This window comes from Urocitellus parryii, chromosome 4, assembly GCF_045843805.1.
Source record: "Urocitellus parryii isolate mUroPar1 chromosome 4, mUroPar1.hap1, whole genome shotgun sequence".
NCBI classification, from domain to species: domain Eukaryota; kingdom Metazoa; phylum Chordata; class Mammalia; order Rodentia; family Sciuridae; genus Urocitellus; species Urocitellus parryii.
The window spans coordinates 53532171-53552053 of record NC_135534.1 but is presented as its reverse complement, the minus strand read 5'-3'; the positions used below and the strand labels follow the sequence as shown (position 1 = coordinate 53552053).

The 19883-nt window shown below is 42.0% G+C and overlaps 1 protein-coding gene across 2 annotated transcripts in view; it reads right to left on the bottom strand.

Annotated features, from left to right (window-relative positions):
• Window positions 1-3846: 3846 nt before the first annotated feature.
• Sbf2 (SET binding factor 2) overlaps window positions 3847-19883 on the bottom strand; it is a 426980-nt gene continuing 410943 nt past the window's right edge. For both annotated transcript variants that reach the window (XM_077798180.1, XM_077798181.1), the window contains 8 exons: window positions 17517-17643; window positions 13533-13660; window positions 12357-12590; window positions 11218-11322; window positions 9654-9847; window positions 8883-8970; window positions 6454-6585; window positions 3847-5528 (listed from right to left, as the gene is read on the bottom strand). In XM_077798180.1, coding sequence (XP_077654306.1) covers window positions 5430-5528; window positions 6454-6585; window positions 8883-8970; window positions 9654-9847; window positions 11218-11322; window positions 12357-12590; window positions 13533-13660; window positions 17517-17643 — 1107 coding nt within the window. In that variant the 3' untranslated portion in view covers window positions 3847-5429. The remainder of the gene's footprint in view (window positions 5529-6453; window positions 6586-8882; window positions 8971-9653; window positions 9848-11217; window positions 11323-12356; window positions 12591-13532; window positions 13661-17516; window positions 17644-19883) is intronic.

Below are 19883 nucleotides of genomic sequence, written 5' to 3'. Positions count from 1 at the left end.
TAAGAGCTTTCATAGAGAAGGCCAAGTGGGGACAGTCAGTACTTTATATATATAGGTATGTAATTTAGTTGTAGATGGACACTGTTTTATTTATTTTATATGGTGCTGAGGATCCAGCCCAGTGCCTCACATGTGCTAGGCAAGTGCTCTGCCATTGAGCCACGACTCCAGCTTCCCAGTGGGTACTTCTGGAACTCTCTTCTCCCTTCTCCTTCACCCTGTGGCTCTTGCCACATTTTAGAGTAGATAAAAATAATGACATCTCATCCCAGGGGGTGTGGCAGAGATTAATGCCATCATGTACAATTTAAAGGATGAAGGGTTAGGGGTCCCTAACAGTCCTCCATTTAATTTATCAGTGTGACCACTGCAGAAAAATGATGGGCCCTGGAGAAAGACTGCAGACCCCCTGAGGCTCACCCAAGGGGGAGCCCTGCCTGTAACTGCTGCGTCAGAGGCAGAATCATTGCTGGTGAAGATGAATCAGGCTTTGGGTTTGTGGATGCAGCCATTTGGCAAGTGTGTTCTTTCCTATTACAGTTAGAGAAGAGGATCAGAAACAGTTCACGTTCACTTGGGATGGACAACAGTGTTTGTCAGAAGTTGCCTCAAGCTGTGTCAACTCTCTTCCCCCTGTTACAGTGCCATCCGAAGAGAGGAGGACCCTCTGGACATTCCACACATCATCACATTGATTCACTGTAGCCGTGACATCGTGCTGATTATGTAGGAGATCGAGTCTAATGTGTTGTGTGAAAGCCATGGAGATTCAAGGAGCTGCCTCTGTATTGAAGTTTTTAAGGGCTCAGGGGTCGGATATGCTGGGATACCTCCTCCTACATAAAAGAAATCACCGCATCTTGCATCTCTTGTCACAGTGAAGAAAGCATGGTGCCTGGCAACCTCCTTTGGGGTCTGAGGCAACATGTCAATCTGGGTGACAGAGAAAGCTGGGTGCCCTGCCAAGAAAGGCTCTGAGGAAGCCTAAGACTGCAGTGAGAGCAGCCCTGCTGTTGGTCATATGATTTGGCAGACTCTGTGGTGTTGGAAATGTCAGTAGTGATAAAGGGGAAAGATGTAGCAGGGAGCTGATGGAGAGTCCCAACTCAAAATCACAACATGGGCCTTTGGGATCCTGCAGCAAGGCTGCACCATCAGTAGCAGAGGACTAGATAAGTTTTTTTTTTTTTTGTACTGGAGATTGAACCCAGCCCTTTTTATATTTTATTTAGAGACAGGGTCTCACTGAGTTGCTTAGGGCCTTGCTAAGTTGTTGAGGCTGGCTTTGAGCTTATGATCCTCCTGCCTGAGCCTCCCCAGCTGCTGGGATTACAGATGTGCACCACCATGCCCAGCTACTATATACCTTTTGAGAAATAGTCCCTAGTGGTGACAGAACACTATCTATGGAATACCAAGTAGGAAGCCCCAAATTGTCTATTATGGGCTGAGTTCTGTCAGAGGCATCAAGTTGTAAAGTCAGATGGGCCTCAAGTCTATTGTGAGATAGAAATACTGCAGCTGGGATTGAACTTGCAGGATCAGAGGAGGTAGCCAGGGCCTGTCCCCTACAGCCCTTATACCTAAGACATATGGAGGGTCCTGTGTAACCAGCTAAGAAAAGGAAAAAGCCTGGGCCTGGTTTACTGATGGGTTACTTGGTACATGGGAATGTGGTGAAGATGGTCAGTGTCTCCCTGATTGTCCAGGAGAAATTCACCCCCGGGGGTAGAGAAGTGAGCAGAGTGCTTGGCTGTCTGCTCTGTGTGCAAGAAGAAGTGTCCAAAGCAGTAGGTATCTATACTGCCTGATTGTTTGGTCAGGGGACTGGAAGACTGGAGATGGGCCGTGGTGTGGCAGAGGTGTGTGGCTGGAGGTGGGTGTGTGGGGAAAGCATGCTGGGTGTTTTTGTAGCACATTAATGCTCACCTGAAAGCACCCAACACAGAGGAGGCAGTGAATAAGCAAGGGAGGAAAATGACCTGCACTGCTGACATTAGCCAGCCCTCATCAATGGCCAAGTGGGAACCAGCACAATGGCTCTCCTATAGGTTTCCAAGGAAACCTAGACACTCCTGCCTTGGAATGCCAGGGTTTGGCAACAGAGGCCGATGCTGACCCCTAGTGTGGCTCTACTCCTTGAGGAAGCCAACTGCCTTGGGCTCTTTCCATCATGGAAGGGCCCATGATTCATCAAGGTCAGTTACTCCTGGCAGTAGAGTGACTTCCCTTCATGTCTTTGGCCTATGGACACAAAGAATCCAAGTGCCCTGGTGGCAGTCATAAATCATCGTTGAATGCTATGCTGTGTGGAATTCCATACTTTGGATCATGCATTCTGTAAGGCCCTAGAACATAGTGCTGACAGAGGCTCTGTGGTCAGTACATACCCAGAATGCCTGGAAGGTGACCCAAGGGTCACATTTGCATTGTGGTCTCTTGCTCTTCCCCTCATTTCCTTCTCATTGCCACTTGCTTCTCAGAGGACTGAGACTAACACATCTGTTACTACCTGTGTGCTCTTTTGACTAGCAGCAAATGCATCACCCAGGAGCTTGTTAGAACTATGGAAGGTCAAGTCTCAGCCCAGACTTAATTATTAAGATCATTTGTTGTTGTTGCTGCTGGGGATTGAACCCAGGGCCTTGTGCATGCTAAGCACATGCTCTGCCACCTCCAGGCCCTAGAATCTTCATTTTAACAAGATGGTTTATAAGAGCATTAGCATTGGAGAAGCACTGATTTATTTATTTTTCTCCAGCAAATCTTTTAAATCTCAGTTTGGAACTTGAGTCCTTGTCAAGGTAAACATTTGGAATCACAATGTGACAGACCACCTGGATCCCTCATTTTTGTTGTGTGTATGTATTGGGGATTGATCCTAGGACTGTATGTGCTCTATCACTGAGCTACACCCCCAACCCCTGGGTCTTTTATTTCATAGGCTAAAGCCCAGCAGAATGAAGGGACTGGTTCAAGGTCACAGAGTGAATTACAAGAGAGCCAGCACTGGAACCCAGCTTCTCCCACGGCAGGCTCTGCTAAGAGCAGGCTAATTGCTCTAAATCTATTGTCTAGAATGATAGCCGTGGAAATATGGTTGTATTGAAATATGTGCTACAGTATACATTGCTATGAAAACATGAGGTAGATGAAAAAAAATTTGGTCTTTGTCCTGGGCTCATAAGACACAGTTGCTAAAACTCTTAGACTTTCCTCTGTTGTCTTGTTATTTAAAATGTGCCCTTTTCAACCCCACCTGAGTTCATGCTGTAAGATGATTTAGGGTAGGGCCGCTGGATAGCTTTGGGAGGGGGGCTGGTCACCAGAAAGACAGAACAAGTGAATAGAGGGTGGGAGATTTTGGGCTCTTCAGCTTCAGGGGATGGAGAGCATCGGGTTATAAAAACTCATGAACAGAGATTTGGAGACGGAAGCAGCAGTCTGCTACCCAGCAAGACTTCAATGGCTTATGCCGAAAATCTTCACAAATGGCCACCTACCATAGGTGGTAAGACTGTGACCCAGAGGAGGTAAGGGACTCTTCCAGTCTCTCACAGCTCAGGAGAGCAGGTGGTAGGGTGGCAGTGGGAGTGAGAACATTGGCCTGAGGTGTCTTCTTAAACACTGCAGAAGAGTGTCCAGAACCCAGAAGCTCAGGACAGTGTGTCCAGCATCTGTTACTCCTGAGCAAAGGGCAGCAATGACATTGGCAGAACTAAGGCCCAAGTGGGCTATGTTTTATCCTTGAACCTTCCATTCCATGACAAGGCCTGAACATTTCCCTTTGGAGGGCTGTGCACTGCAGAACAAATGTCACTTCACAGTCCAAGAAGGATGCTGTTTCTTAAGAAATAAATTTAATTCAAGGTGGTTAGTGAACGTAAGGCATGTAATGCCTTCATGAAAGTTAAAATAATCCAGTTACAAAAGAAGCACTGTGTACAGTCTCAAATTGCTGAAAGTACAATGGGCTCCATATTTTACAAAGTACAAAAAATTATTTCATATACAAAGAAAAGTACAAATAATGTGCAAAACCATTTTCACAGGTGGCAAATTTATAAAATGAGTATGATAGAAAAGTCCTTCATTCTTATTATTCCCCAATTTCTTATATATTAACACATTTCTATGTCCTACTGTATAGGCAATTTTAAATTTGAAAATCTGACTTATTTTAACCTACAAAGTAGCTTTTTCTTAGAAAGGGAACTTTTCATTACTAAAATCTTATGAATGAATCAGTTTAGTTAATTTTATATTAAATTATAAGCAGGCTATCTGAAAAACAAAGATATAGAAATCATATATACATATTTTTGAAATATTAGTTTGGTATTTAACATATTAACATTTCAAAACAAACGCAGTGATGGAGCTACCTAGGGCAGAGCAGCTGAGGCAGCAGAGGCTGTTCCTGCTCACCGAGAGCAAACAAGATCCTTGGGCCTCAGGATGAACAAACACAAGGCTGTCAAAATAAAGAGAACCTAAGGGCAGTTCTTATTTTCATGTGCAGAAGTGCTGTGTGGGTGTCAGCCCTGCCGCAGCATGTGCTTGTCAGGGGTGTGTGGCTCTAAGTAGCTGGCTGCCATCTTTCCAACATCTTCACTTGATTAGGAGCTCAGTGCAAGGGTTTGTGGGTTAGTGCATGCAGCTTTCTGCATGTTATTTTGTGTAAGAAGCTGTCAGGGAGCAGAAGAACACACAGGAACACAGGCCCTGCATCCTTGAACCACCTCTAGTCTAGAGGATTCCATGTTTTGGAAGCAGCATTTCCTGCATTGGCCTGGTCATCGCTGCATCATTCCCTGGGCAAGCTTTTTCTATCAGGATAATCCTGTGAGCTCCCTCTTTGCCTGTTAATGATCAATAATGTCTCTCACTGGGAACCTCAATAGCAGAGCAAGGACCAAGGAAGCACCTTTTGGTAGCACCAGAGAACTGAGCATCTCAAAGGTCAGGCATAAGAGTAGGTGTCTTGATGGGAAACCTACTCTATGTAGGATGTAAGATGATCTTTGGAGGGTTTTGATTTTTGCTTATTAAAGAGTTCTCCAAGGAAATTATGACCTTGGAGAACAAAAAGGACCTTCATAAAGGACTCAAGTAGGTAGTGGCCATTTTGCCTAGAGGATGGATGAGAGCAGGTTCAGGAGAATTCTTCTGATCCCTAACCACTAAGACCCTGTTAGAACAATTCAGTGCAAGACATAGGAAGGGCCTGGTGCTCTTGACCAGGCTGTGTGACACACCCATTCAGGTGAAGTGGACGTAGTAACTGCTGTAAGGAGGACCTGGGTAAGACCAGGCAAGAGAAGGCCATGCCCTGGGATGACTCGCTGCCTGCTCTTCAAGGATTCGTGCCTTTTTTCTATCTGGCAGCAGGAATTCCTCTCCTCCTTTTTCTTGGGTTGACCAAGGTATCAGGCATCAGAGATACAGCTCTGGATCCTGTCCATCCATTGCTGGGCACTCTGTCCATCCTGGGCACAGAAATTATACACACGCTTGCTGGTCTTGAGCTAAAAAACCAAATGACAGAGAACCAGAGATCAAGGGCAGGGTTGTTTTATGGCTTTGGCAAGTGGCAAATCAATCCCTGTAACCTTCCTTTCCATACTGCCCCAGCACCTCTATTTTTTCTTTCTCCATTACCATACTGTCGCTGCCTTTATGGTCTCTTTACTTTTCTAGTTTCCAAAGTCACAGGGGATGTTAATAGATAGGTACTGGGGACACAAGAGAGACTGTATGCATTCCTGGGGCCACCTTTGACTGGGGGTAAGGATCAGGACTGGCTGGAGTCTCTGGCTTCTCTCACATATCACACCAATGTAGTATGGGTGAGGGAGCTCAGGGGGAAAGCCCAAGAGTCATCCTTATTATGTAGTTGGCCTTTGTGTCCTTTTCTTCAATTGGGGCCATAATGGAAGCCAAGAGACAAGGAAATGGTCTCCTGGCCTGATCGGGACCCTGGAATATGACCTCTGCTTTTTATGAAGACTTGCTTGACTCCAGGGATTAGACAAGTCACCTTCTGTCCTGTGGCCCATAAAATGCCCTAAGGCCCACCTTCAGTCCCCTGAAGATATTAGGGCAGACAATTATCATGTGTGACCAAGGACAGCCTTCTGTGGAGGTTCAAGCTGAAAGACCACTGGATATGGAGGAAGTGGCATCTGTCCTTGAAAGTGAGGGTTACTGAGATGACTAACAGCATTTTGAAAGAGTTTGTTGGCTTCCCTGTGTGGATCTGAGATGCATGGACAGCTCAGAGAGGTCAGGCTTGGGTTCACAGTGCTGATTTCAAATTCAGTACTCCCCACAGCCAAGGTCTGTTACTCCTCTGCAGTCACCACCAACTGCTCTGGGGGCCCCATAGTGTCTTGAAGGCCAATGGAATGATGTGCAGGCTGAGTCACCAAAAGAGAAATAAGATCAACTTACATCAAAGAAGGCCTTGTCACTCGTGTGCTTTGGGGCTCCCATGCTGGGGCCAGCAGGGATGACCATTTCTACTTCTGCCAGGTCAATGTGGCCTTTACAACTCGTGTCTTCACCTGAGTCGTAGTATCGCAGCTAGAATCAAAGGGAATCAGATAGGATGTGAAAGACATAGAAAGGGAAAATGGCATGGCTTTCCAAAATGTATCTGATTGTTTTCTCTGTCTTGTGCTTATATCTGCAAAAAAAATACACACTGATTGACTCTAGGAAGAACTAGTGCTGGGAGAAGGAAGTGGGCACAAGATGCATGAACTTCTTTGAAATTTGAGCAGGTAAATATGTTACATATAAAAAATAGTGAGCTAACAACCATTAAGAAATACACAACATATAACAAAGGTGTTTAGTGTCCTAAGCTAGTAAAAAATAGGCAAGTCAGAGAAGAAAGACAAAGACCTATAAACATCTGAAAAGATAACCAACTTTGCTGATCAGAGAAAAGTAAATGAAATGACTAAGATTTCACTTTTCATTTGGATTGAAAAATATTAAAAATGGCTGATATTACCCAGCAAGACAATGAGGTCTCTTGAATGCTGTTAATGGGAATATAATTTGTTAGAAATCTTTGTGGAAAACGATTTGGCAATATCAACTAAAACTGAAAATGTCTGTGTCTGTTGAACATCTTTCCCAGCTCTACAAAGTTATCCTACAGACACAGAAATAAAGGGCTTTTCTTCCCCACTGCATTCATTAGCTCAGCATCAGAAAAGAGGTCCTTTTCTTTCGGTGGAACCTTGGTTGATTAAATAATAACCATCAATAAAATAGAATATGCTAGATGGCTTTCCAAAAAGAACAAGGAAGACTTCTATTATAAACTGGTAGAAAAATTGTTCAAGATACATTATTTTTAAAAAGCAAGTTTGCCAAACGGCATATAGATATAAAATAATTTCTGTAGAACACAACAGCTTAACACTTGATTGCATTGGGGACTTTTGGATCTTTATGAAATATCTGAATTTGGTCTAATAACACATGCATTGGTTTTGGAATAGAAAGAAAGAAAAAAATATTTTAAAAGTTAAAGAGCCTGCTGGTGAAATACAGCCCGTGGATTTCACTGTACATGACAGGAATGTGTCTGCTGTTTCTGTCACTGCTGTTCTGGCCTCAGACTTTTCTGTCTCTCCACTCAGAAGTGGTATGAGCAGAGCTAAATGGAAAAACTATCTACCTTTCATGTTAAAGAAATCCAAAATATTGGTAAGAATGCAAGTATAATTTGGTGTAATTTTAAATTATGGAAAAATTATGACATTCTCCTATGTTGTATTTAGTGGTTTAATGGACTCTTCTGCACAGTGTAGGCTCTATGATTTCAGAGACACCTTTAAAGTACAGTCCCCCTAAGGGGGCTTCCATTTGTATATGTGAGAATAAGTTATCGAATAAAGACTCTGTAACTTTTGTGAAACCCCTTGAGCAGAGGAAAAAGTGGGCCCCAAATATAATCATCTTCTAGCTGCAGATCCCATGGGAGCATTAGAGGGTAATAGTTCAGCACTTTCTCAAAGTCTGCCTGGATGAATGTGTGAGAATGAGCACCAACCCTTTGCCTCAGGCTGTCTGGCCTTTGGTCAGAAGGAGAGGCCACATAGCTCTCAGTAATAAAAGGTGCAGAGAGGAGAGGTGGGAGGTTTGAGTATGGATCTCTCTCCTTTGAAACCCCTGGAGCAAAGATTATGACACTAAGGCTAATAATCTTTAGTTGTGAGAATAATAGCTAAGAATCTAACAATGGAAGAAGGTTCCCTAATGTGGTCAGCAAGGTCAAGTCTAATACCTGACCACTGTGAATTCCAGGTTTGGGTAGGGCCTCCTCTTCCCCTCCCCTCCCCTCTCCTGTTGCTACCATCTTTGAGGGATAGCAATGCCTTCTTCAGTAACCAGTACAGTGATGGGCACAGAAGTGGGGTGTAGTAAACATCTCCTGAGTGGCTTAACACTCTCAGTCATGGCTGGATGTTTGCTGTGAGGATGAAAGGTATCTGAATTCTGTGGCACGCGCACAGGCCTATTTGTGCATATGGTACACATGCAACAGGCTGAGACCTCAGTGCTTCCTGACCTGGGCTTTAAGGGCGGACACAGGAGATTTTCAAGCATTAAAAAGAGTTGTGCTCTCTGAGTGCTCTGGACTCAATTCACTGCCTCTGAGTGAATGTGCCTCTACTTTGGAATTTCCCTCAGAAAGTTACTAGGGAAATCAGGGCCCTGGAGGAGCCCCCAGGCTGCATCTGAGAGACTTTAGGACAGCAGTCTGTACATGAGGAATGTATCTGTTTGTTGAGAGCCAAATAATAGCCAGGGATTGAGACCAGCCCCACAGAAGTAATTTCTTCTGGCGTTAACAGTATTACCTGATGTTTTGTTACATCCAAAACGAACCAACGTGGTTTCCAACCTTTCAACAAAGCCCCTCTTTTGTAAAGTGTTCCCTCAAAGGACCTAGGAGAAATGACAACAAAGTAATTTTAATTTTTTACTTAGAAAATGTGATAAAGGAGACATCTGTTGTTTTTGCTATGTCTCTATTTCCTCTATGTGATCCACAAAAAGGACAGTCAGAATTCTCCCTGGAATTTGGTACTAGACCTTTGGGGAGGGACTGCCTTTTTCTGCTGCGCTCATCATACTTGTGAGGTTAGGAGCTGTTAACAGCCACCTTCTGTGCTATGCTGGGATTAGTGTAACACAGAGAGAAAAGCACAGTTGGAAACAGACAGAGCCTGAAGACACTGTGTAAGAAACCAGCATGCCTTTGGCTGTCCTAGTTTCTGTGAGTAAATTCCTTTTGCTTCAGCTAGCATGAGCTGGATTTCTTATGTGTGCCACAAAAAAAGTGCTGACTAACACACATTCCCTCAAAAGCTCTGGCAGACATGAGATAATAACAATCAGGAAACAACCACAAATAACTATAACCTCTTGGCATTATTTTTAGTTGTAAGGTTCATTTTTTTTCCTCTTCAAAGAACCATCTAAAGCACTGAGGAAAAAAAAAAAGAATTCAAGCTAATCTGTTTCAAGTTTACAAAAGGCTGTAGTGCACAGGCTGTCACAGAGGCCTGTGGATTAGCTTAGGGCAGCAAGGGGAGTCTTAGCAGACTCAGCAGAGCTCAGCACATCACCTGTTCTCATCGTTCTTGGAGGTGTACTGGCTATAGAGGGTGGCTGCCCTTCGCTCCACCCCATTGGATGGGGAGATGCTGGCATTATGCTCTTCGCCCATGCTACTGTCCGGGAGGTGCAACACAGGTCTCTTCTGATAGGAAGGTAGGTTCGTAGACACAATTCCTGGGGACCCTGATGGGTATCGTTGGGGCTGAAAACAAAGGAACAGGTGCTAAGAAAGCTTTATAGAGACTTTAAGCAACTGACCTGATCATTTCACTTATGCAAATTTATCTCAAGAGAAAAAACTGGACTATGAGCAATGATGTATGTACAAAGACACTTATCTTGGGGCTGTTTAAAAATAAAAACTGTAAACTCTCTAATATCCATTATCAAGGGACCAGTTAAAATGTTATTTCTGTACATGATGTTCTAGACAGTCACTAAAATGATGCTGCTGACTTATACATGGTGGCAAATACAGGACACGTATGCCAACATTAAGTAAAAAAGAAGGCAGGTTAAAAAACAGCATGTAAAAGTCAATCGCTTTTGTCTGTGGGCTTAGAATGATGAAACAATTGGGAGAGCACAGTGGTTTATTTCAAGTTATAAATTATGGGTGATTTTCATCTTCTGTTTTATAACTTGCTGTGACTTATCTTATTTAAAAAATACCTTACTTTAATAATCAGAAAAATATCAAGAAACTATCTTTCTGAGGAAAAAAGCATAAAGGCATTGCCCATGGCTTATGTGCTATCAGCACCTAAGTACTGAGGCTCGAGACAGAGCCTGGAGGGTCCCTCCTTACCAAAGGTTTTCTTCTCACTCCACTCCTCTTGACCTTTCCTTTCTGAAATGCTCTTGTGAATACTCATCTGTCCTAATTTCCTTTCTGATATGTTTGGAACCAATCTGATGTGAATTTGAATGGTGGTACTACCAATTACTAGCTGTGAGATCTCTGCCTGCTTCTTCATGTATGAGGTGGGACCCTCCTCACTGTGGACTGGACAGGATGTAAATGTGTCTGCTACTAAGCACAGTCCCTTGCACATATTATGTGCCTGATAAGTGTTTCTTAAATCAGAAACAGGAAATGGGATGTGAGAAGCAGAAAACAGAGTATTTGGTTTAAAAACATTTCTATGATAAATGCTTCTTAAATCAGAAACAGAAAAGGAAGTGTGAGGAATAGAAAGCAGCATATTTTGTCATTTTAAAATATTTTCATTTTCTATGCTTATTTCTCTGGAGCAAACATGGCCTTGGCATTCTCCTCCTCCCTCATGTGGTAGAAGATCAATTGAAACCACAGTGACACTGGGATAGTAATTTTCCCTGGATTCAGTGCCCTGAAACATTAAGTATTATGTCACTGTGGTATGGTGAGACACTCAGGAAATATTCAGTCATTTGGAACTTTCTGCCCTGGACCCCCAGGGCATGACCCCTCCCTTTTCCATCTTCCCTCTGGCCATAAATCCAGAGTCCTCTTGGTGGGGCAGTGGGTCCCACCTGACCTAGTCCCCTCAAAAGCTAAGAATTAGCTCCTCAGGGGCTCTGCCAACTCACCCCGTCTATTCTTGCATCTTCTTTAAGGTCCATGGTTACTTTTTCCCACAGCTGCTGCCATTTCTCAGGGGTTTGGTTCAATTTATGCTCCAATTTTTCAATTTCCTGCAAATAAATGAAGTTTTCTGACAGATCAGTACTTCATAGAAGTCAGGATGTGCCCCAGAGCCATATTTCCTCTGTATTGGGCCCAGATGAGCAGCATGGCAGAGGACAGTTTAAAAAAAGTCATATATGTGGGGCCTCAGAGGTTTCCCAAGCCAGGAAGAGTGGTAGGCGCATGAGTTGGTATGATTCACTGTGATGAAGATGATCTATCAGGACTCATAATCAGGTTATTTTTTTAAAGACAGGCTTAAAAAGCAAGAGATAAAATATATATCCTATTCACCTTCATCTTTGGGCAACCCATGAGAAATCTGATGGGCAAAGTAAATGGTCAAGCACTGGGCCTGTGTCCTAACCCTAATGGCTGAGATAGATGTGAAGTCTGTCCTTGACAGAGGAGCCCCTCAACTCTGATGACTCAAAGTAGATGTGAAAAGAATGAACCAAGAAATGCCCAAAGAGATGGATTTCCCTTCTGATAGGGGTCTGGTACAGTGCTATCACTGCTGCATACTGTACCTGCCCAGAAAACCAGAGGGAGAGCACTCTTTAGGAACCGTCTGGACCACATGAGGACTCAAAACCATTCCTCAGGGTAGCTACTGCCAGGATGGCTGTGCTCCAGAATTTTCCTTGCAGAAGGTAGTTGGCAGCAGTCCCATCAGGCCATCAGCTACCCACACTTCTGACCAGAGGAAGTAAAGCACCCACAAAAGCCATAGCCCAGGCCTGACTCAGGATGCTTGGGCAGCTAAAACAGCTGCTCTCAGAAGGAGCAAATCACTCCTTTTGGTCAACTGCTTCCTTGAAATGCAGGAAGCTGACTTTTATTGAAAATCTTTTCATTGGTTAAGCCTGTACCCCACTGATATAGGGGAGCAAGTCTGGTTTCTTCAGATTTTTGGAGTGCTATCTATGACACTAGGAAAGCCATGCTCAGAAGTTTATGAGCCAGCCTTTGCTTTGCTTGGTTCCTAAGGCCCCGGTGTGTTCCCAGGGTGAGCCCTGTGTGCCTGCACAAGCTGACTTACACTAAAAAGTCTGGTGAGAGCATCGGGCTGAATGATGCTGACATCATCATAGCATGGCCACACTGTTCTCCTTTGGCTCTGGGGCCCCGCTCCTCCAGCCAGATCAGACTCTTCAGAGGGGAAGTGCTTGGGAGTCAGCATCATCCAATCATATGAAGGCCCTGTGGACAGGGTCTCCTCTGTGTAGTAGTCCCACTTCTTGAGGCTGGAGATGTTTACATTGGGCTTCAGGGCCTGTTTAAAGAAAACTCTGAAATATAGTTTCATATTGATCAAAGTACCCCAAGCTTACTAACATTTGCAGGGGCCCGGGCAAGCATGTGAATGGAGTTTCAAGTATCATTCACCTGAACATTAAAAGTTATACATCAAGATGAATTGTACCCTAGGAAGTGGTAGCACTGGGGGATCTAGCCTCTGCTCCCAGTCCTTGGCTTAAGCTTTTCCTCACATCCTGGCCTTACATGAATGTTTATGTACAGACTCTGTCTTCCCTCTGCTGAGGAGCTACTTCTCACACCAACCTTGGGCCTAGACTGGGAAAAGTAGCCTGGTGAGTAGGCAAACTCCTTGAATTTGGGAATTTCAAGGTACCCAGAGCATGGCTTAGATGAGGAGAGATGTGCCTTGGTTTCTTGTACTCCTTACCTTGGGAGGGGAGGAGGGTGCAACTGGGATTCTAATGCAGGGCACCCAGGGAAGGGACTTCTTTTGCTCCTAAATAAGGATAGTACTGCCTATCAAATGCTCCTGTTCCATCCTAGAGCCTTATTATACAGATGCACACAACAAAACACTGTTGTCCTGAGATACGTCATCCTTCTTGAGTTGGGCACCAAAAATCTCTGTATCACAAAGGAGTATTTCCATGGGTTTGGTAAGATGGACTTGGAAAGCTTTTCCTAAAGCTTTTAGATTTTTCAGCCTAAACCACCTAAGAGAACTTGCCTTTCTTTGATTCTGATATCCTTTCTAGACTTTAGGGGCCAGATCCTAATTTTTGTGGCAAGATTTTAGCATTCATTCTCCATTTCCATCATAACCCAAACCCAAACTAAAATAGCTTTTGGCATGAAACCTTGTCCAATATTTATAAAAATTTATATACACTAAAATGAAGGAAAACTTTAACACAAAATATTTAGAAAATGAAACACAAATGATTTCTTACTTTACCTCTATTTCCACTGGTGAATATAAATAGTTAAAAAAAATGGGACTCTTCTTGTGCATTCTATCAATACACTCCCAAATACAAATTCCTTTCTTGGCATGCTTGTCTCCTTTATCATCAAATAAAGTTCCTGTAAATTAAAAAAAATCCAACAAAATTAAAGTTAAATACATTAACTTTTGCCTAAAGTGTGATGCATTGAGAGATGAAAAAGTGAAACACTTCTTATGACTCTAAAAATAGCAACATATGTGCAGAAACCTTAGAAAATAACTGCAAACTAAAGATGAAAGGAACTTCACAGCTATATGAGAACAAATCAAAGTGGAAGGAAAACATAGGCAAGGTTTTCCTAGGAAGTTATTCTCCTTCACTCTATGTTGTAAAATCTGCATCTATAGTCATAGAGGTCCTGCCAGGAGACATTCTATACATTTTCCAATAGAAAATGGAAGACCTTATGAATTTATCTGATGAAACTCTGTTAAAAACATAATTTTATTTTTCCTTTTAAAGTTGTTGGCTGTTTATTAACAAAGCCATTTAAAATGTTAGTAGTTTATATATATGCAAATTATGGTCACAGAGACTTGGGATGACAGAAGGTCATGTTCTATATCACTAGGTAACCTGAAAGCAGAACTCAGGGTACTACTTCACTTTTGTACCTTTCAAAAGTCACTTGATTGCTCACATGAGCCTTTAAAAAAACAAACACCCCCCCCCCCAAAAAAAAACCAAACAAAAAACTCCCCAAAAACCAAGGAGGAAGATGTGTCAGGGTGAGACAGGAGGGATTTCTGTAAAGGTCCAGGAAGAGTGTCTCAGCAGTGCTGTCTTGCTTTGAATGAAATGACTCAGTCAAAAGTCAACAAGCATTTTACCAGTTTATCAGAAAAGAATGCCTCAAGTCCAAGGCTATGTGAAATCCTATAATACATGGGGCCTCCAAGACTAATGAATGTTTTCTTCTCTAATTTTTTTCTCTCCCCTCTATCTTATAAATGCAGGGTCCAGTGGAGTAGTTCTCAATCTTCGTCACACATTAGAAAAATCAGGGGCTTAAAAAAAAGAAAAAAAACCCAACGCTCTAGTCTACTCCAGTTCAATTATATCAGGATCTTTGCGACAGTCCCCAGATATTATTCATTTTGGGAGTTCTCCAAGTTAGTCCAGTGTTCAAAATTCAGACTACTCTATGGGTTGGAGAGTAGACTTTTAAGGTCCCTTCATAGCTCCATTTGGGAGGAGGCAAGGATTATATTGAAGGGCTGTGGGGCAGTTAGCTCCAGGTGGAATAGACTTTGGATACTTATGTAGATAGGAGGAAAATGAGCTGAAGCTGGAAGAGAAGGTGTGAGATCTGGCCTTCCAGATGACTGTCTTAGGGCAGCATGTGCACTATATAGGGAACATCTTAAGAAGAGTTTTTGAAGGCTGGAGTTGTGGCTCAGTGGTAGAGCACTTGCCTTGCATGTGTGAGGCACTGGGTTTGATTCTCAGCATCACATTTAAATAAATGAATAAAATAAAGGTCCATCAACATAAAAAACAAAACAAAAGAAAGAAAGAAAAGAACAGTTTGAAGCATCAGGCACTAGTGTCAGATCCTGTCAAATTATAATTTTATAATCCGGTATATAATAATCAACAAATTACAATTCTGGGACACAGGAGAGTTCATGGTGTTCAGGCTTTTCTGATGAAATAAGTATTATGACTGATGAATTCCTCCAGCTGTGGCTGAGATGCTTTACTCTCTAATTGTTGATCTTGGATGTGGAGGTAGTTGCCACAGCTGTTCCTAAATGATGTTTTACTGTGTAGGCTTGATAATTAGTGCATCCACCCAAACACAGCAGGAACAGCCTCCAAAGTAGGTAGCCCAGTCTGGACTGGAGACTTAAAACCAGGCTTCTTTGATGCTAATTAGGTGAGTGGCTATTGGGTAGCCCATCTATTTAGGGAGATGACTGGGCAAATGAACTTTAAGGACCCTTCAATAATCACTCTAGGATACTAAATGCAATTATGTGTCTTAAGAGAAAACATATCTAGGACACAAAATTATCATATCAAACAACTATGATCATCTTTCAATACATATCAAATTTCTATTCACTTCATTTTATTTATTAATCTTTTTCTGTGTGACAGGAAAGCAAATATCCTTGACCAGTTTCCAGAAGAGGAAACTGAGGGGTTGGAGAGTGGACTTTTAAGGTGAGATGAAGTAGTTTCCCCAGTGTCCCAATCATTTTCTGCCTTAGTTTGGCATTCTCCTCACTGGGCCAGTGGTTCTTCTCAACCTTGGCAGCACCTGGGAGCTTTAAAAAGCTGTTGGTGTCCAGTCTCCATCATCACAGATTTTGATTCAACTGTTGGGAAGTGCTGCCTGGACACTGGGAGTTTTAAAAGTTTCCCAGGTGATTCTAATGTTCGGTTGACTCTGAGAACCAGTACAGTAGGCTTTGTTGCTTTTTTAATGAAGAGAGTCATAATCCACAGAAGGTTTTGGCCACATCTGCATGTGGCTAAAGGTAATATGCTACTAAGCTTAATTTAACAAAACAAACTACCTTATTTAAAAAACCAAAAATCAAAACAAACTATTCTGTACAACTGTACTTTACTCACAACAATATTAAAATATGTTGTTCCTTTTAGTGACAAGCTGAGTGACTGGTGACCCCCTCAGTCACACAGATCAATTGGCTTAAAGACCAGGCCCCATGCAGCTGTTAACTAGCTGTAATGAATATCTTTCTAAGACACGGTTCTTAAGAAATTTTGTTTCTTATTGTGATGTGAGGAATGGCAATTCCATGAGTCAACAAAGGTCTGAAAGTACAAACAGGATGGGAAGTGGTCTGACCAGTGTTGTCTTCCTTACCAAAAGTATGAAATATCATACTAGACAACTGTAATAAGCACACCCTGGAAAACAGTATTTCATAATTTCAGATTTTAAACTGAGAACATCAGTAAATATTTTGTCACTAAGAGTCCTCTTTGTGAATATTCTGGTACATCTAATGTACTGAATATCGCCTTTTTTTTTTAAAGTCATGTGTATTTTTCCCGGCTCCATAACAACAAAAGAAGAATATAAAATCCCTATTGGGAAATGTTTTCACTGGGGCTTTCAGAATCTACTTTGTGCTACTACTATAACTGTTACAAATTATAGTAATGATAGTGACATTTAAAATTTGATGAGTGCTTACTATGTGCTAGTGACTGTGCTAAGACATTTACAACTATTTCCTCATGTTATCAGTATGGTCCTAAAGGGTGGGCTATAACTGTCCCCATTTTAATGATGAAGAAGCTGAAGCTCAGAGACATACCCAATTCCCCCCAAATACACAGCTGGTAATTGGCAGCAATGGAATTTAACCCTGGTTTATTTGTTTCAGAGTTCCCAGTGTTAGCTGTTATTCAAACCCTTCCTATCAAAGTGTACCATTGGAAGAAAAAACTGAGTCAAACATTTTTCCTAACATAGTATCACTTAGAGGTATCAAAATAGTAAGCAGATTTAACTTTACAAAGGTGCTACAGAGGAATGAGCATCTGCTGTTCTTAAGAACTAACACAGACCACAATCTCAGAATCTTGCAGTTGTTCATATCCACTCTACATTGGTAGTTTGTAGTAAAACCCTAACTCCTAACTGTCTCATTTGGGAGTACTTACACCATTAGAGGTTTTTTTGGGGGGCAGGGGCACCAGGGATTGAGATCAGGGGCACTCAACCACTGAGCCACATGCCCAGCCCTATTCTGTGTTTTATTAGAGACAGTCTCATTGAGTTGCTTAGTGCCTCACCATTGCTGAGGCTGGCTTTGAACTCATGATCCTCCTGTCTCAACCTCCCGAGCCGCTGGGATTACAGGTGTGTGCCACCATTCCTGGTTTAGAGTTTTCATTAAAAACATGCAAAACTAATAAAATGGATAGAACAAGGACATATAAATACGTACCATGCTCTAATCTTTCATAGTCAGAATCCAGGAGAAATGTCTTAAAACGATTAGATACATAGTGGAAGGCCAAGAACTTTAAGTAATAGAGATTGAATTCAAACTCAGCTGGATACTGGTTGTGAACCTGAAACAAGGGAAGAAGAGTAAGAATCAAACAAAACAAAAAACAAATGCCTGCTGAGATCATCATTGGGTTATTCATTCAATAAATGAATCTTCACTATGGGTAGAGATGGGAAGCAGGTGCTCTTCTGGGCATCTACTATATGCCAGCCACCATATGAAAGGTTTTATAAAAAATCTTATTTACTTTTTGCACCATTGTAGGACAGGCATTACTGCTATCATTTTACATTTGAAGAGGCTTGGGATCAGCAAGATTAAGTTACTCAATAGTAACTACTGAGTCCAAATGGGAATCATGATTTGTTATGTTTCATGTCTGTGTCCACTTCCCACACTACACCATGAGAGGCATGCTGACAGAAAGTAATGTAAGTTAGAGTTCTTGCTTTCCAGGCATTTGTGGTGTTATAGTGTGAAATGTAAGAAAAACTGTACTTCAGAATTTTGGTAATGAGAGAACTGGGAAGAGAAAGTGGTGGCTTAAGGGGAAAGTAAGAGATATTTTCTAGACAAAAAACAAAAACAAAAAACAACAACAACAACAAAAATACGTGTGCAACTTGGAAGGAGCCAGTAAAGAGAACAATTTTAGAGAAAGAGTTAATATAATAACCGAGAGAGTAAGGCCCTGGAAAAGCAAGAATGAAGAGGCTCAGATATAGGAACAATCTTAGAAACAAGGAGGGATGGGGGAGTAGGTAAAGGTATGTTCATATGCCAAAGGAAGGGGGAGGAGCTTATGCCTTTTAACTTTATTTTTCATTTGTAAATTAGGCAGCAAGGTCACTGGACACAGGAACAAGGACAAAGGAAAGATATGAGAGGGAGAGGGCAAGGCAATGTTTGGAAGTCACTGGGTCACTGTATGTCTATAGAATATTTTAGACCAGCTATATTCAGATGCTATGGAGCCTTCTTATATTGGCAGAAGGCAGGATAATGACCTTGTGACACTCCCTGGTCCACTGGGTGATCTTGCTGCTGCAATGTTCAAACAATCTCTCATAATCATCTGAAATTGGTTAAGTTCCAATCATCATCGTGTTTGCTTAAGAGCTATTTCAAATGAATAAATGTTAGCTTTCCTCTCCATGTTTAATTTGGCCATATAGACCCACAAGCAATCAGCTGAGGTGAGCAGCCATGTGTATAATATGTTGATTGTCCAACAGAACAGTAGGCATTTTAAATAATGATGTGGATTGATTTATCAAAGTTTATCGTCTGATTAAAAACCTAGTTTTCTGTGACGAGCAAAGTATTTTTTTTTTTTTACAAAATTTTCGTATTGGCTTTTTCATTAATCTAAAATTTTAGATTAATGTAAGCAATGTAAAAGAAATTGGTTTTTAGGAAGATTAGAGAGTCTGCAACCTAGGCAACAGGCCTGCACACAGTGAGGCTGTTTCCCAGCCTTGTTCTCCGTGGTTGGGTAGTGTGTCATCCTCTAGACTGTTAGAATTATAAACATCTGTATTGAGTTTTCTCACCAGTGAAAATGAAGGGATTAGATACCATGGGTTTCCTGTGATTATGGTATATGAGGAACAATTATAAAGACTAAGTACACTTGAAGAGTTTGTGGTTATAATTAAATAAAACTTAAGTCAATCTGGCACATTTAAGGTTCAACATTTTGCCTTGCAGCATTATCTCTGGGCATAAAAATAAAAATAAGTGGTTATTAGAATTAGTAATACTTTCTTCTATTTCCATAAAGGAAAAATAAACACAAAATATTTTCTTTCCTTGCTTTGTTAGATGTTTGTATCAACTGTCAACCATGTCCTTTAATACACAATTCTCATTCAAATGCTTGCCCCTATTGATATACAGGTACACTAGAAGATAGCCCTGGGTTAGAACTCCACTTGGACTAGTTCTCTGGTGTTCACTTCCTTAAGAGGTGCCCAGATTCAAGTCTCCCCCTAACCTATCCTTTACTGCAATATAAAGCTTTCTAGTTTGAGCTCCTTGTTTGCAATCAATGGTCATCTTCCATGGAGCCAGTGTACACATGATGGAGAGGGGGATGATCAGATAGTGGCGGCCCAGAAGGATAAGGAGACAGGGCAACTGAAGATGGTACTTGGCTGCCAATCATCTGAGAGGAGAAATCTACAGTATACTCAGGCAGGGTGCACTTAAAGGACAATTGCCCCCACAGTGCCTGGAATAAACCTGCAGTTAAAGCCAGCCCTCAGATCATCGTTTCTGGGGAAGAAGAGTTCAGGGTTT